Source organism: Lagopus muta, chromosome 17 (genome assembly GCF_023343835.1).
Source record: "Lagopus muta isolate bLagMut1 chromosome 17, bLagMut1 primary, whole genome shotgun sequence".
In the NCBI taxonomy this organism is placed as follows: Eukaryota; Metazoa; Chordata; class Aves; order Galliformes; family Phasianidae; genus Lagopus; species Lagopus muta.
Window position 1 is genome coordinate 12034618 of NC_064449.1, and position 16152 is coordinate 12050769.

The 16152-nt window shown below is 47.2% G+C and overlaps 1 protein-coding gene across 1 annotated transcript in view; it reads left to right on the forward strand.

Moving 5' to 3' along the window:
* The first annotated feature begins 529 nt into the window (after positions 1 to 529).
* PPIL2 (peptidylprolyl isomerase like 2) overlaps positions 530 to 16152 on the forward strand; it is a 55031-nt gene continuing 39408 nt past the window's right edge. Inside the window, exons 1-8 of the mRNA XM_048963856.1 lie at positions 530 to 681; positions 768 to 817; positions 965 to 1010; positions 1633 to 1695; positions 1845 to 1896; positions 10063 to 10114; positions 12292 to 12383; positions 12843 to 12932. Coding sequence (XP_048819813.1) covers positions 650 to 681; positions 768 to 817; positions 965 to 1010; positions 1633 to 1695; positions 1845 to 1896; positions 10063 to 10114; positions 12292 to 12383; positions 12843 to 12932 — 477 coding nt within the window. The 5' untranslated portion in view covers positions 530 to 649. The remainder of the gene's footprint in view (positions 682 to 767; positions 818 to 964; positions 1011 to 1632; positions 1696 to 1844; positions 1897 to 10062; positions 10115 to 12291; positions 12384 to 12842; positions 12933 to 16152) is intronic.

The following is a 16152-nucleotide window of genomic DNA, read 5'->3' on the forward strand; positions in this document are numbered from 1 at the left end:
CGCCGCCGCCGCGTGCTAAATCGCGCTATCGCGTCCGGAGCCGAGCGTCAGGGCGCTCTCCCTTCCAGGCGTTTTGGGAGCGGGGGCCGCGGGAAGGGATCGGCGCCGCGGCTCGGGCTGAGCTTCGCCCAGCCGCGCTCCTTCCGTGCGCTTCCATCCCGGCGGCACGGCGCTGCGCGGTGCCCGCACTTCGCTTTCGCAGTGGTTTCAGAACGGCCTTCAACCTCACTCGCTCGGCTCGTTTTCTCCCCGAGCACCGCGCGCGCCGCTCCTGTCGAGAGGCTGAGCCGCGCCCCGCCGCCATAGCGGAACTTCCCGCCCTCGCTCCGCACCCCGTGCCAGGCGGCGCCGCGCTCTCCGGTAACGCCGTTTAACGGCGCCTCAGCGTTCCGCTTCGAAGGCGGCTAGCTAGCGGAAGACAAGCCCTCCTCGCTAAGTCTTAAACCCGAAGTCCGTCCCCGAAGCGCTACGAGAGCCGTCCGCGTCGGACGCGGCCTGAATTTCCCGCTCGCTTTGCTCCGCGCTCGGTGCCGCCCCGGAACGTCGCGCGCCGCCCGCGTTTCCTGCGGAGCCGTTTGGAGCCGCACAGGGCGGAAGGAGCGGCGGCGCCGGGGGACATCGAGCTGCTTCGGGACGGCGGGACGCGGCCATGGGGAAACGGCAGCACCAGAAGGACAAAATGTGAGCGGGGCGGGGGCCGAGCGCCGGGGCGGGGCGGGGGGCGGCGGGACCGCGCGATCGGCGTGCTGACAGCGCTGTGCCCGCAGGTACATCACGTGTGCCGAGTACACGCAGTTCTACGGCGGCAAGAAGGCGGGTGAGTGCCCCGCGGGGGTCCGTCCGTCCGTCCGTCCGTCCGTGTGTCTGTCCGTGTCCGTTCGCGTGTCCGTCCGTGCGCGTCCGTGTCGGCACGGGCAGATCCCGGAACTGCACGTTAACGCCGTGTTTTCTCTCTCACGAACAGACCATCCCCGAGCTAATTTCAGGCGGATATCGTTTGATCACTGCAGGTAAGGCGGCACATTATCGTTGTTAAATAACCGACGTTTGGGCCCAATGGTTGCGCTGAGCTCAGGGCCCCCAGGAGCTCCATCGGGCCGCGCCTGCCCTGACGGCACTGCGGTGAGAAACGTGCAGATGAGGACTGAAATGATGACTGCGCCTCCTACATCTGCTGGGACTGCATCCCGTGGCTGAAGGAGTGCGCGTGTGATAAAATAGAGCGGTTATTGCCTGCGTGCCCATCAGAACGTGGATCTCTTTTTTCCTGGTCAGAACGTGACTGGGTGGCTATCCAGCAAGCTGAGGCTGCCATTAAATAGATTGAAGGGACGGTTATAGTATTGTTTTCTGCTGACTTGACTTCTTGAAGTGCTGATGGAACCTGCTGTGCTTAGGGAGCGTCGCAGCATCTGCCCTGTGGCTGTGGGTGCTCAGCTGCGAAAGCCGTTCAGAAACTTTGTTTTTAATGGAACTTACATAGAAGCAGGCAGTGGGTGTTGGTGACTGCTGTGTTTTCATTGGTGTTGGCCTTTCTTTAGCATGCAGCAATCAGCAAAATGTTGTTAACTTCTGTTGTCATCATGATTTCCAGCTGATTTTGCTAAAAAAAAGTGTCTTTTTTTTTCCTAGTTTGTCTCTGCAGCCATTTGAATACCCAGTTTGTACACCAGATGGGATGGTCTTTGACATACTGTAAGTTCCTGGCTGTTCTTAGCTCTTCTTGTTTTGCTGTGTAGCCATCCTTTGATCCAAGCAAGTTGGCAGAAATTTATTGTGCCTGTTTAAAATAATAGAGGTTTCTAGTGGTGCTTATCTCATAATTTTCTCCCTTCTATTTTCAGAAGCATTGTTCCTTGGATAAAAAAGTATGGAACCAATCCAATCACAGGAGAAGTAAGTGATGGTTATATTCACTGATATGTTGACTTTCTGTACGTTCAGTTTCCTGTTTAACACGTGGAAAAAAAGTGCTTCAGTGAAAGTAAATGAAGTTGAACAGTAGTGAAAATATGAAATTTTTGGCATCAGGTTTGCTAAAATGAAAGTGCAGGCTTATAAGATGAGCTTTTCTGCTGCCTTGTTATAAGCAAATTCTGGTCCATGCGGGCAGGGTGCTGCCTGGCTCATCTCTTCATCTATGCTGAGACTTGCAAAGACTTTCCCAGCTGAATATTAGTGCGGATGAGTTGTAGTTTAATCTGCAGCATTGCTGGAATTGTCTTGACAATATGTCTCAGACAGCTTCTCTGCCATGATAGTTAACTGACCAGATCTCACACTGTGGCCAGTGCTGTAGTGTTGTCCCCACCCCCTTTTTCTATGTAAATGGTAACTTTGAAGGGATTGCTTTCTGTGTGAAGCTCTAGAGGACTAGACAGATATGAAGTAATGGATTGTTGAAATCATTTTGTCTTCTGATACGTTAAAAGAGAGTGAGCTCTTTCTGAAGATGTAGGTTTTAAACAGACGTTGCTGGTTTACCGAGATCCTTTCCTTGAGCGAGCGCAGTTACTTTCCTGACCACGAGGCGGCAGCCGTGGCACGGGATTTGGGGCTGGTTTATGGTTCGGCTGTGATTTCCTTTGAAACATCCTGTGTTTGATTAAAGGTGTTCCCAGCCGACGGATGCAAGGAGGCTATAACAGTATTCAGGCAAAGTAATTTAGCTTGGGCTTAGCTTGTGCCCATGGATGAGAAGCCTAGAGATGAGCTTGGTAGGGTGGGTTTATGATGGTGTGGGGCAGAGCGGGGGCCGGCCAGGTGCCACCTCGTGTGCAGAGCCTGGCTGAGCTGCCCTGGCAGCACGTAGTGAGCGTCCACTGCTTGTGTCTGAATGCAGACATTCTTAAATCATTTGGGGGGGAGGGTTGGTAACGTGATGTTTGCCTGAATGTTTACAGCCACTCTCAAAGCCGATGACTTTATACCTTGAAAATAAAATATTGCAGCTAAGCCTGTTATTTAATAGCTTTGGAAAAGTCATTCTCCGGTGCGTTTTCTAAACATTTGTAGCTACTTGTTCTCCCAAGTGTTGGCAGCTGGTGTTACTGAACTTTATTGTGAGGGCATTAGAAAGTATTTTCAGTCTCAGTCAGTCTCGTGAAGATGCGCTGCCAGTCTTGGGGTGGCAGAGGCTTTTGAGCAGGTGAAGGAGGAGGCTGCCATTACCACCAATTGTGTCAGTCCCAGTTTGAAAATCAACACTTCTCACTGCGCTCAGAAAGCCTTTGGCTGTCTAACCACGGGAAATCCTGCCCAAAAGGATGTGGAAAGTGGAGCAAAGTTGAAACTTCCTTAATCTGGAAGTGTTTCTACCATGTACATGTTTTGAAAGCACAGATACAGAGGCAGATAGCGCTGGTTATTGTTTCTTCGCTTCAGAAATGAACAGTGAGGAAGAGGGCTTGAGAATATGTTCTTGTTTTACAGTATTACGAATAGAGAAGCCGCACTGTATTGGAGAATAAGAAATATGTCAGCGTGGATTGAAGGGTGCGGTGTTAAAGCACAGCTGGAATTCCCACCTGGCTCTGCAGTTCAGCGCTGTGTGCCAGTATCTCCTTACAGAGCCCGCTGCTGGGACGGCCGTGTGTTTGTGGGCAGGGTGCTGAGCACGACGCCTTGTGGGCAGGCATTGGGCAGTGCTGGCAGGGCTGGGAGGCACTGCGGCCTGAGCTGAGCATGTGTGAGTTCAGGTTTCACATGACCCCTATGGGCTGAATCAGTGTCGTGGTGGCTTTAAGCTCTGGCTCGCATGGTAGATGTGGTTATTTACTGTAGGTTGTGGTTTTAGCCGTGTTATTCCAGGTGTGTTTCTAGTTAATGAGCAGCAGATGATGGATATCTGTGCAGAGGATCTGTGGTCTGCAGGTGACCTTTTGCTGGTGTGGCTCCTGGGGCTGTCAGGGAAACATTGCTGCTGTTGGCAGAGTTCTGTATGCTGCGTTTCCAGAGCACAGCTCCACCTGCCCGCAGCATCGTGGTCTGAGGGCTGTGATGGCTGTTAGAGCGCGGTGTACTGCAGCACCACTCAGATCTACCTTCAGCTGCCTTCAGCTCTTCTCTTCTTGAAAAGGTTTTTCCCATAACAGAGTGGTGCCCCTTCTGGGTGTTTTGGTTCTTTGGACAACGCTGGGAAGAAAGTACTGCGTGGTGCTAGAGAGCAGGCTGCCCCTAAGGCAGGATTCCATGGTCAGTGCTGGACTGAGAGGGAGATTATCTGGCTGGGTGAGATATTTGTCACGACTCAGCAAACTTCAGATGAATGGCGTGTGACCCTTCCATACATTTGGTTGGTTTTTTTCCTCTCAGAGTCTGAGCACAGCTCCTGAGATCAAAGTAGTGTCCTACATTGCCTTACTGGGGATTTGGAAATGAGTGGTGGCTGGAACAGTGACTCCAGGTCTCGTTTGGTTGTAGTGCAATGGATACAAAAAGGGGAATTGTAGCTTTTTAGCTCTTCAACTGCAAAATTCAAAGTCTGTTTCTTAGTTTTTCTGATGCATCGCAGTCGTATCCCCACTGCATGGGTGCAAACACCAGTTGCCTTCTTTTCTTTTTTTTCAATTTACATAAACTTTCCTCATTTTTTCACATATGTTTGAAATGAAGGAAAGAAGCATTTTTCTCATTTATCTGTAAAAGTTTCCGTCTGGAGTGGGAATACAGCTTAGTGAGTACCAGCTTATTAAGGAGCAGAGAACAAAGCTTACAGCAGTAAAACCAAGGCAGGCTTTGTTGCAGTGATTCAGACGCTGTCATGTTGTGGAGCTCAGGGTGCAACCATCAGCAGTGTAATCCTGGAGGGCTGGCTCAGGTCTCCTGCTTCCTGGCATCTGCTCTGCAGGCAGCATGCTCTGCCTTGACCTGCTGTTTGCTTTCCTGGTGAGGGATCCTTTTGATGGCTTTTCATCTGAGAGGTCTTCTGTCGCTTCTGGGTCTGACCAGCTAACTCTGGTTTTTATTTATGCCAGAACTCTGCTTTTCCCTCTTTGTGTTTACAGTTGTGTACCCAGGGCAGTGGAATGTAATGCTTCCTTGACGTTGCCTTGCTGAGACTTGTCCTTTCCTGTCAGGTGTTCTTGCCTTTAAGTTCTCTGTACTTCATATGGTCGCAGTCATCTTCTGCACCTCTTCAATTACAGTTTATCTTCTTTGAACGTGGATAATCATAATCACACAGAGTGACTGCTGCTGAAGCAATGGGAGTGCTGTCTGCTGTCTTCCTGAAATTCACATGGTAACACTTTGATTTATTACTGATGTTGGTTTAAGACAGAAAACGTTTCCTGAGCTTGTGCTGAGATGTGAGGGTGCTGTCAGAACGTGAGGATCTTCACTTTTCACTGGGTTTCAGAGGCCCATTGATATCTGTGAGTAGGAGCAGCTGCCCCATGCAGCTCTATCAGGGAGCCCTGAGTGCAGCTGCTGTGCAGTGCAGAGCTGTGCTGTTCTGTGCTGTGCAGAGCTGTGCCACCTTGGCTGCAGGGATCATCAGCTGTTAGTCAGCAGTTTGAATGAGCTCGCATTTTGACTTGTGACTGTGAATTTTCAAGGCCTTGGGATAGAAGCACATCTTGGTGTGATTCCTGCCCAGAGGAGCAGTTGGGAATTGGTGTGTTGTAACTGGAAATGGTCATACAAAACAGGAGGGCCCAGGATGGCACTGAGGCTGATAACCAGAAAAAGGACTGCTTTTTTTGCTGCGTTTTCCAAAACTTTCTCCTTTCTTATTGGTAAACGAAGGGATAGTTGGTCATTCCTCTTCCAAAACCATAGCTGTGCTTTGCAGTAGTGCCTGCAGCATCACTAATGGCTGGCCTTTATCCATCTTGAAAGGTGAGTTTATTTTTCAGATCCTTGCATCTCTGGATCTCTGGACTGATAGGCTTCTGAGCGCATTAAGATTGAGGGTTTAGTCTTACATATGGAACTGCATGTCTTTTTCTCATGGTAATTCATGTTAATGTGCTCTTTGGTACAGCAACACTACTGCTATCTGCAAGCTGTGCGTGTTAGCAAGCATACCTTTATGATTGTGTGGACAAGGTTTTGGGGACCATATGGTGTCAGTTTAATTAAGATTTAAATGTGGAAATACAAAAGAGGTGGGTAATAGAACATTTTTGAACCTTTTGTGCCATTTTCATACCAGTTCAGTAGGGGGCTGGAAGCCACACACACTCAGTAGTTGTTCATGTGACACACATCTCATGTTGATGCTGTTAAACTGAACATAGAAACCATAGCTTGAATCAGGAGGCCGTTCTGCCTTTTTTTGGCCTCTCATCCTAATTTTCCCATGAAACACTGACTGACTGAAACGTATCTTATTAAACTAGCCCTGCTCTTTCCCATTGCATTCCCATGCTGTGTAGACTTGCTGCGGATTTCCAATGCTTTTTGTTATCATTAAATTCATTTACAGCATCTAAAATAAGCGACGGTATACATGGAGTTATTCAAATAATATTCTAGCATTCAAATAACATTGTGGTATTTCTTGAAGAATAATAGCATGAAAAATGGTGTGAGGGCTTCTTGAAATTGGAGGTTGTGCGCAATGAATAACAAGTGTAGACTCCAAAGAATTTAGTGCAAAATTCATCTGCCAGTGTTAAGTTAGATTTGGTGCTTGGTGGGCAATGCTGTAGTTCAGTATTACAGTTGGGTTTGGCTCTCTCCTGTATTTGGGGTAACTGCTTGTTTGGGCGGGATGAGAACCCTCTCCTGCGCAGATCTACAGGAGTCAGCTCTCGCTGTGTTGCCAGCTGGCCTCGTGTGGTTGGAGAGTCCAATGTGTCCGTTGGCTTTGTGTCGCTTTGGGTCACAGCCTCATTAACAAAACGAACGTGCTGCCTCAGACCGAGGGATTCAGGGAGTGTAACTGAAGCACAAGGATTGTAGGCCATGTCTTCACGAGAGACGCGACGGTGACAAAGGATGATTCGGTTTGAAACAGCCCCGCCATGCCCGTCTGCACGCTGCTGCTCGTTAACCTGCGCTCCTAACGACCTCTGCGTGGCCACCAACAAAGGCAGCGCCCTTTGGGGTCAGCGACAGATGGGGTGCTGGGGCTCCTGGTGGCTGAAAGTCGCCTGCAAGAGGAGGCAGCGAGGAGAGAATCGCCTGCCTTTGCTGGGGGCTGCTTTGGGCCCTTCCTCGCTGTGGAGCATCTGGTACCACATGCCATTAAGCACGCCTGCTCTCCCCTGTTCTTGCTTCAGATGCTTTTAGCCATGGATATACAGCTTTGATCCCTGCTTAGGGGGAGAGATGTGTGCTTGTGGCTTTTCATCTTGTTATGAATTTAGAATTTCAATTAGATCAAGTGGTTTTTGTTAACATTGCTTTTTCCTTTCCTCACTGGAAGTTGACTGAAACTGGGTGATAAGTGTGTGGGGGGAGCTCAGGTCAGAAACAGTTTTGAACTTGAGCTGTACATTCAGTATTTGTGCTCCTTTGTGTTTTATTGCTAGTAAGAAATTCATGGCAATGAGCACTTTAACTCATGTGAGGGCTCACTCACTGCTCTGTCTCTGGAAGGCCGGTGCCTGCTTGTGGCATACTGGACATTGTCATGGCAACAAACTGACGGTGCTTAGAAAGCTTTGCCTTTTTTTGATAGAGAATAGGTAATAGCAGATTCACCCACGTGCGAGATAACCATGTTTTCAAATGAAATGAAGAACGTGGGTTGGGGCAGAGGGCATAAAATATGCCCTCTTTGTATCATGTTCTTTCATGGTATGCTGTGTAACGTGTTTCATAGACATATCTCTGTTTCTGTGCAGATCAGCATGGGTTTTCCATGCCGGCCCTGCTGGAAGCATAGTGTGCAGGCTGTGCTCTGCTCCAGGCACACCGCCTGCAGCTGTGTGATGCCACAGTTGGGTCCCAGCACCGAGCGGCCTTTGTAGGCCAGGCAGGGCCAGGCAGGGCCGTCCTTTGTAGCGGATCAGAGCCTGGCTTTGCCATCCTGGCCCTCCAGAGATTTCCTTTGACAAACGCCTAACTCCCCCTCCTGTTGTTCCATGCATTAGATGTGCCCATCGGCTTCTCTCTGTGTCTCTGGGCTGGACTTCCTGCATTTCCCACGCATTTCCTCGTGGGCAGCTCTCAGCCCACTTTGCGCAGCAGGTGGCACAGCAGGAGCCCCCTGAGATGTGGGGCTGCTGGGAGGCAGGGCTGGCACAGCGCAGCCATCGCCCCCGTGTCTGCGCAGCACCTCCTCACACAGCTCTCGTCTGGGAGCGGCTCCGGGCAGAACGTGTGCCTCACATCTTACACGAACATCGCTGCTGCGTTATTTCTTAATTTACTGCTGACTTGTACGGGCTGGTCTTGGTGAGGAGCAGATGCCAGCACGAGCAGCTGAGGCACTACGAGTAACTGCTGCTGAGAATGAACCTTTTGTGTAGCATGGAAAGATGTGACCCAAAATACCATGCAGTTCCCCTGGGTATCTAGTAAGGGCTTGCTGCACTTCTGACAGACTTCATACTTTGGCAGGTGAAGCAGAGCATTACAGCTTTTGCTGCCTTTAAGATCTGTTCAGGAGTTCAGTCTCTCTTTTCTACTAAATTTCTGTCAACCTATAAACCTGAATCTTCAACCACGTTATGCTGCTTCTTAGGAAACTGTTTTCATTTTTGTTTAACGACGATCTGATCCAGTGAGCAGGGGAGATAATGTAAAGGCCTTTCTTTAAACGATCAGTGTTTCCAGAGGTATTTCTGAAGAAGTTTTTTGGTAACATAATTCCTGGGCTGCCCCGCAGCAGATGGATGCTGCTTTGTTATGAAGTTGTTTAAGTTCATATGTTCTTGTGGTGGCTCTGCTGTCCCCCTCTGCTTCTCTGGCAGTTTTGTTCTAGTAAACAGATCAATGAGTAAATAAATAAGGTTTTGCATTCAGTTAGTCATTTCGGACTTGCTGTTTCCTTTGCCCTTTCTTTGTAACCTAGCGGCATGCAGACGATGCTTTCATTTTGTTGGTGGTGTGTTTTAAGAAAAACAGTGTCACCCAACCTGGCTTCTCTCTTCCTTCCTCCATCTGGTTTCTGTTAGCTCTTAACTGCACTTCTGGCTGATACATTAGAGAGATGGTTACCTTTCTGGCAGCCCATTACCAAAGATTAAGATGACCAGTGGACAAAACCGCTTGGAGAAGTGCCTTCCTGCAAGCAGACGAGCCCAGCTGCCATGGTGTGTGCTGCCTGAACCAGAAGTAGAAATTCCCACTGCCAGGGTTTCTCTGGTGTGGTTATCGCCGTTTGCCATCAGGACTGAACTGGCAGAGCCAGCCCCACAGCTGGCAGATCTCTGCTCAAGTCTGTTTATAAAAGCTGGCTGCGTTATGAAAATCTCCCTGAGCTGCTCAGGTGCCTGCTTTGGGAGAGCTGATTGTTTCTTCAGAAAGGCCCTGTGCTTTGTGTGCTTTTAACAGTCCATTTGGCAGCAAAACCGTTTCTGATAGCTGATACAATCAGAGGGCTTTTTTCCCACTGAGGTGCTGGCTCAGAGTGCAGGCTGGCAGGGCCAGCTCTGGATGGGGTGCTGCCCTGCTGGGTGCTGCCCTGCTGGGGGCACATTGCCCCTGAAGGGGTGAGGCAAAGGAAAATTACAGTTATCTTAGGACAGGCAGTGAACCCGATTGCCAAAGTAACACACTGCTGTGTGACCCTCTTCAGAGGTCCCTTCCAAACCATCGCTTCTGATGGGCAGCAGCACTGGTTGCCTCTGCTTCTCGTGTCCCTGGTCGGTTGGTGCTAGGGTAGGGCCGTGTCACCTCTCTGGCCCGTTGGCTTTGCCCAGCCCTGTGCTGTGTCAGACTACAGTGCCATAAATAAATTGGCCGTGTCCCCGTTCCCATGCACTGTGAGCCTTGTTCTTGCAGCTGTAACCTACATTCCCAGGGTTTTTTTTGATCCAGACAACTTGCAACATAGTGTTAATATATGATGCTCTATTAAAATACTGACACTGATGTTACCATTTCTGTTATTTCCATGTTTAGATTCTGTTGTCGTTAATTTTCCTCGTGCTTCATTTCCTTTAGAAACTAGATGCCAAATCCCTTATAAAGCTGAATTTTGCTAAGAACAGTGAAGGTAAGTACACTAACTTTCTGTTCTTGTTGGCTTGCTTCTTTCTTAATGAATGCTTTAATAAATCCCAGTTTGTCTCACTCATGGTGAAGTGACATAGCTTGTGTTCTGTCTTGGTTTAATGGTTTTTTTTAGAAGAATAACTGCTTGCTGTAATCAGTGTGTTCCTTTAAGGCCCCATTTCTGTTATTCTCTATTCAGGGGAGCTGTGAATTAATTCAGCAATTCCTTTGTAATACAGCTACCCCTGGAGTAAGGGAACTTCTACTTTAAGGAAATTTTCAGAAATGGCTCTTTCTGTATTTTCTCTTTTTCTTTTTCCCAACTTACATATGCCATTATTTGCGGTTCTCTTGGTTTTGAGCAACTTTTTGTTTACATAAAGAATTGGTTTCAAATGAACATGAGGGATTTTGTCACTAGAGGCACATGAGAAAGCAGCCTCCAGCTGTATTTCTGCAGGATTAAAGGTATAAAATCTGCCATCAGAGTGAGGATTCTTGGAACAAAGCAGAACAGTGGAGATGAATTTCTCTTTTTCAAGACAGATAATGACCTCTTCGAAAGGAGACTGGCAAAGATTAGTGGGAATAAAATTCTGGAGTGTCTGTTTCCTTATCCTACAAGGGTCCATAGATCACAAGGTCTGTTCTCTGCCTGATGGATTTCCTCTGTGTTTTGTGTTCCCTCTGTCCCAAGAGCAGGGGGTTAAAAATGATCAGTAGTAACTGTAGCCAAGGTTCTTGAAAGACATTGTGAAACTTTCTTGAAAGACATTGTGTACTTTGCTTGAAGAAGTGCAGTTCATAATGCTGCGGTGGAATGACAGCAGCCATACACTCCTAGAGTTCTTTCCCATACAAAGGTGAATGCTGTATCATTAACAAATTGAGGGAAAAAACAGTGAAATAGGGAGACTAAAATGTTATGTTTCTCGTCCCTCAGTTAAACCTTTATTTAAATCTTTACATGTAGAATCCTTGCTATGTCTTCAGGTATAGCAGTCCCTTCCACTTCATGATCCCTCCTTAGTGGAGTTCCTTCTTTCAGTGCCACCTCAGGCTCTGTGCTTTTGCTAGAATTGGCATCATGGTGGTTTGTTCTTTTTGCACACAGCTAGAGCAAGGCCTCCCATTTCATTGGTGTGTTTGTGCACCCGTCAGCTGGGCCGTACCTCGCTGCCTCTGCTAGAAAGTCCTTTTTGAACTTTCTCCTCAGTATATCTTTCATTTTCAACCCAGTGACATCAACAGAAATAGTCCTCAGCTGCTGCTTGCTTCTCCACATTGGAGATCAGTGCCTCCTCTGGCCGATCCGTTAATCGGCGAATACTCCGCAGGTGCTTCCCTTCCTGTCCCTGCTGGTGCTGTGAGCAATCTCTGTTCCGGCCTCCCTGCTGGTTTTGATTTTCAGATGGTAATTAGGACGAAAAGAACCAAACAGACCCAACCTATTTCAGAATCTCACCCAAACGCTCAGGTCTAGCAAAATAATCAAGTATTAACAGCCTTCTCTAATTGCTTCTGTGCAGCTCATCCCGACGTTTTCTTCTCCCTCACACGCTGGCTTCCATCAGTGTGCTTGTTATTGACATGCTTAATATTTATGCTGACCCTCCGGGAAATTCACAGCTTGCTGAGAGCAGAAGCTGCGTTCCTTATCGAACAACGTGCTCAGATTTAATGGCATTCTGCTTGCCACATTTGAATGCAAAACACTCTCCTCTCTGAGAAGCGCAGCAGTCGCTAAGAGCTTTCACTGGGTGTGAGCTCAACTTTATTTCTGGGAACGACACCAGAAGTAGAGTTCTGGGTGTGTTAAGGTGGAGGCCCATGCCCTCAGCAGAGCTTTAATTGCAACAATAGCAGCTATAATGTGATACTTCATTGATACCATGCATGTTGGACAAAGTTGTGTTGGGAGACTGAGGGTCCTTAGAAAAGTAGATTGCAAAACCGCACTTCCATTGCCTGGTTTATAATTCTCTGAGGTGTCACTTTTCACTTTTTTTTTTTCCTCTTTGGTGCTGAAGAATCAAAGCAGTTAAAACACCGTTACGTGTGCTGAATTTACAATTTGTATTAGAAAGAAATGTGAATATCCTTCACAGAAGTAACAGAAATTAGCTATTTCCAATGAGTTGTAAGGGCTCCATGCTAAATGCACACTCTTTGCCTCAGGTAAATACCACTGTCCAGTGCTGTTTACTGTATTCACCAATAACTCCCATATTGTGGCCATCAAGACAACGGGAAATGTGTTTGCCTATGAGGTATGTTGTGTCTTGCATTTTGTTGTTTTCCACTTCAGAAAGGTAGGTAGGCATTGTTGTGTTTTATGGCCAAGGAAATGAAGATCAAGGAGATGGACTGGCTTCACAAGCTGCTGTCTGACCTGTGCTAACAGCAGGTAGATGTCAGCTCTGTGTCTTCTACCATCTGTAAAATACTTGTAGAAAATTCAGAGATTTTGTTTTTTGTGGTACTTCTGTGATGAATTTGGTTAAAATTATTATTATTTTTAAAGACACAGGAAAAACCTGATGACTTTTGTAGGGATTAAATGGCTTTCATCTTCAAGCATACAATGAAAACATTTCAGCTGCCAGTTGAGAATGAAGTGCAAAATTATTTTATCACCTGCACTTTTTGAGTGGTATCGTGTATTTACTTGTAATGTTTACGCATTAGAATTCATTTTTTAACACCTGTATCTTTCACCTGGCTGTTAGGCAGTTGAGCAGCTGAACATAAAACCAAAGTGCTACAAGGATCTCTTGACAGATGAGCCCTTCACCCGGCAAGACATTGTGACACTGCAGGTAAGCTTATGTCTTGTAATACAGGTGGTGATATTGTTTTTTTCTCAGAAGTGAAACATTATGTATATCCTTATTTGTGCTGTATCACTAAATGAATAGAGAAGCTTTATAAGTAAAGTGTTTTTAACCCAAAGAATGCAAAGGACATACTGCATGACAGCTTGCAGCCATACCTAGATTTTTCTTATTCTACTCAAATGCCACCCAAAGCCAACTTGATTAGCTGGGGGCAGAGCACAGCCTGAAATGGTATGGACCTGGCTGTTCCAAGTATTGCTGTGTGTTTGGTGTAAGATCCTGTTGTGATTTTCTTCATGTGAATTGTTAGAACACAAACCAGTGTCTCCTCCCTAAATTCTCCTGCTGTCAGCACTGTGTGCAGTTTGTTGGCTTTGCCCTGCCAAGCTCTGCCACCTGTGGCTTTGGTTCTTGGCCAGAGTTTGTGACTGCAATCTGTTGTGCTTTAGCTCCAGAGCTCTGTCCCAAATCCTGCTTCTCTTCAAACAAACAAACAAACAAACAAAATCTTTAAATTCCTTGAAAATTATAGTGTTTTCCCATTGCCTCCTGTTAGCTGAGTGCTGTGGTGTCTGACGGTACTGGGATTGGAATGAGTGGGTAGCACTGACCCAACTGTTTGTCCAAAAGATAAATATAAAGAAAGTTGCTATAAAAGCATCCTTTGCTTTGCAAACAACAGCTGAATAGGACTGTCTGTAATAGCTCTGTTTACTAATAGAAAATGATGTTTCCAGAGTCTGACTCTGAATGTCCCAGGAAGCAGGTGAGGTACCTGTGCTAGGGAGTGCAGTAGATGGTGGGTGAAAATCCAAGTAATGTACGATCGCGGATTGTGCCGTCACATTTTTCCTTATTGATATGGAAAGGGCAAAGCTGCAGCTGCTAGGGATGTTCTGCTAGCAGAACAGCGTGTGACCTCAGAGTTGACCTCTGTCTCCTAATGCATGTAATTAAAAAAAAAAAAATTGCTCTTTTCACGAGAGAGATAATTGCATAAAATTCTTTTTGTTCCATTCTCAGTGCTAACCGCTGTTCAAACAGCAATCACAGCCCTTCCCTGCTGCCTTTTTTGGTGAGCACCACCTCATTTTTAGTGACAGTTATTTGTGTCCTTTTGCTTTTTAGTGTGCTTTTTAAAAATGACAACTTATTTTGGATCTGGAACTAAAAAAAGCCCAAAGCAACAACAGCACTTCTTCAATGGTTAATAGCACTGTCTGGGTCTCTGTCACGCTTCTCATTGTGAGCAAGTCTGCGGTGCTTCCTGCACTGACACGGGCAGAACTGCCCTGCTCCCTGCTGAAATGCAGAGGTCCTGGGGCAGCTTTTCACCAACCTATGCAATGTTTTCCAGCCACTCAGGGCAGGATGTAAAGTATAAAACCATGTCCTTGTGTGTGAGATAATTACCAAACATGGCATTGACATAAACTTTGATGTAGTTATTCAGGGAAAAGATGGCACCTGTTCTGGTTTTGTATCTTGCTGACGATGTCAGAACACGTGGTGCTTGAACCCCTTCCTGTACTCTGTCAGTCATAGCATTGCTGTTTATTTTAGACTGCAGCTCTTTACCTCCAAGCTGTATTTGCCTTTTCTTAGTGGTGTGATCTTGCCACAAACTGCACTCAAATTTCCATTTTTCTGCAGTGCAGGTGTTATTGTTTCCTCAAGTTCTCTCTTTAGTATCAGTATTTCTGATATTTTTTTTTCTCTCAACTGTTCAGGTCTGTACCTCTTTCATGTGGGGTATTGCTATTTTTTGTGTCAGTTTTACAGTTTCTGTACAACCTAAGCAGCCCTGGTCAAGATGTAGTTCTTGCCGAGCTGTTAAACACCATCGGCATTTGTGGCAGGAAGCAGAACTAACCAACTAACTTGGAGGCAGCTGAGCTGCACACTGTTCACTGATACTCCCTCATCTCTTTTCTCCTTTGCTCTTGGTGTGGCAGAAGGGCAGAGCAGCCTTTCTCTCAGTTGTGGCTGAGGGCTCTTTGAGGGCAGATCCTGCACGAATGCACTAGCAGAGTGGCTGAGAGGATTGTGGCCCAGCAGACTGTCCTGTGCAAACTGCGTGTTCTCAACTTAGTGGATAGGAGGGCAAGTATGGCCCCATCTGGAGAGGGAAGCTAGTGCTGTTGTTCTGCCATCATTCTCCAGTCCACACACAGCCATCGAGTTGACCCATCCACCCATCCAAGGCTTCTTGTGGCCATTGAGAGGCTGCCAGTGTGGGGTGAATGCCCTTATCCATAAATACGATTTTCAGAACTTAAATGACGCCTGGGAATTGTTTGGAAAGCATTCGTACCGTTTCATTAAAACATGTGGAAAGCTCCCATGAAGTTTAACGTGCTTGGAATCGTGCTTTGTCAAGGAAGGTAATGTGGGTTGTGGGCTTCTAAATTTTGTCATTTGAAGGTAATGTTCCTGGAGATAACCAGGTAAATGTTGTGCACAGCTGAACTGTCAGAGGGGCACTGGGCGTCTGAGCGGTCAGCATCGTGGGGCAGTGCTGCTTCAGCAGTGCTTCAGAAGGCTGTGCAGATGGTGCTTCACACTGATGGGCTTTAAGCTGTTTCCCTAAGCAGGTGAAGCAGAAAAAGGGTAGGATTCAAAAGAAAGAGGAATAAAACTTGAGATTTGTTGTTTTCAGAGCTCAGCTTTCAGGAAAACATCAAATGAGCATTATAGTTGGCAACCCTTTGAAGCCTGTGTCTGTGTTAGTAAAGTGCTGAACTTCAGTTCACAGTTCACAGCCTCAATAAGAGACCCCGAGACTGCTGCCGTGGCAGTTGGAGTACATACTTCTAAACACACTGGTGTGTAAGTAGGCCGATCTCCTTGTCTCAGCTTTCGGCTCAGCTCTGGTCTCTGTGCAGCGCTCAGTTCCTGGTTTTGGAGTAGACATGGATTTTCTGCCTCACAGTGCATGGTGAGACTCCTGATGAGTGGAGTCCCAAAAGAAAACACTACGCATCAAACCTTTTATCAGGGCAGCCCAGCCAAACGTAGTGCAGAACACAGCATGGGGCCCTCGTTCCATGCTGGGGAGTGGGGCTGTGCTGGCTGTCACAGCTGTGGGTGCACTCCAGCAGCCCTGGTACTGCAGTGGGTGAGCTGTCTGTGGGTTAATGCCCCAGCCAGTGCTGTGCATGGAGGCAGAGAACAAACAGTTTTGTGGAGTTGCTCTGTGCCA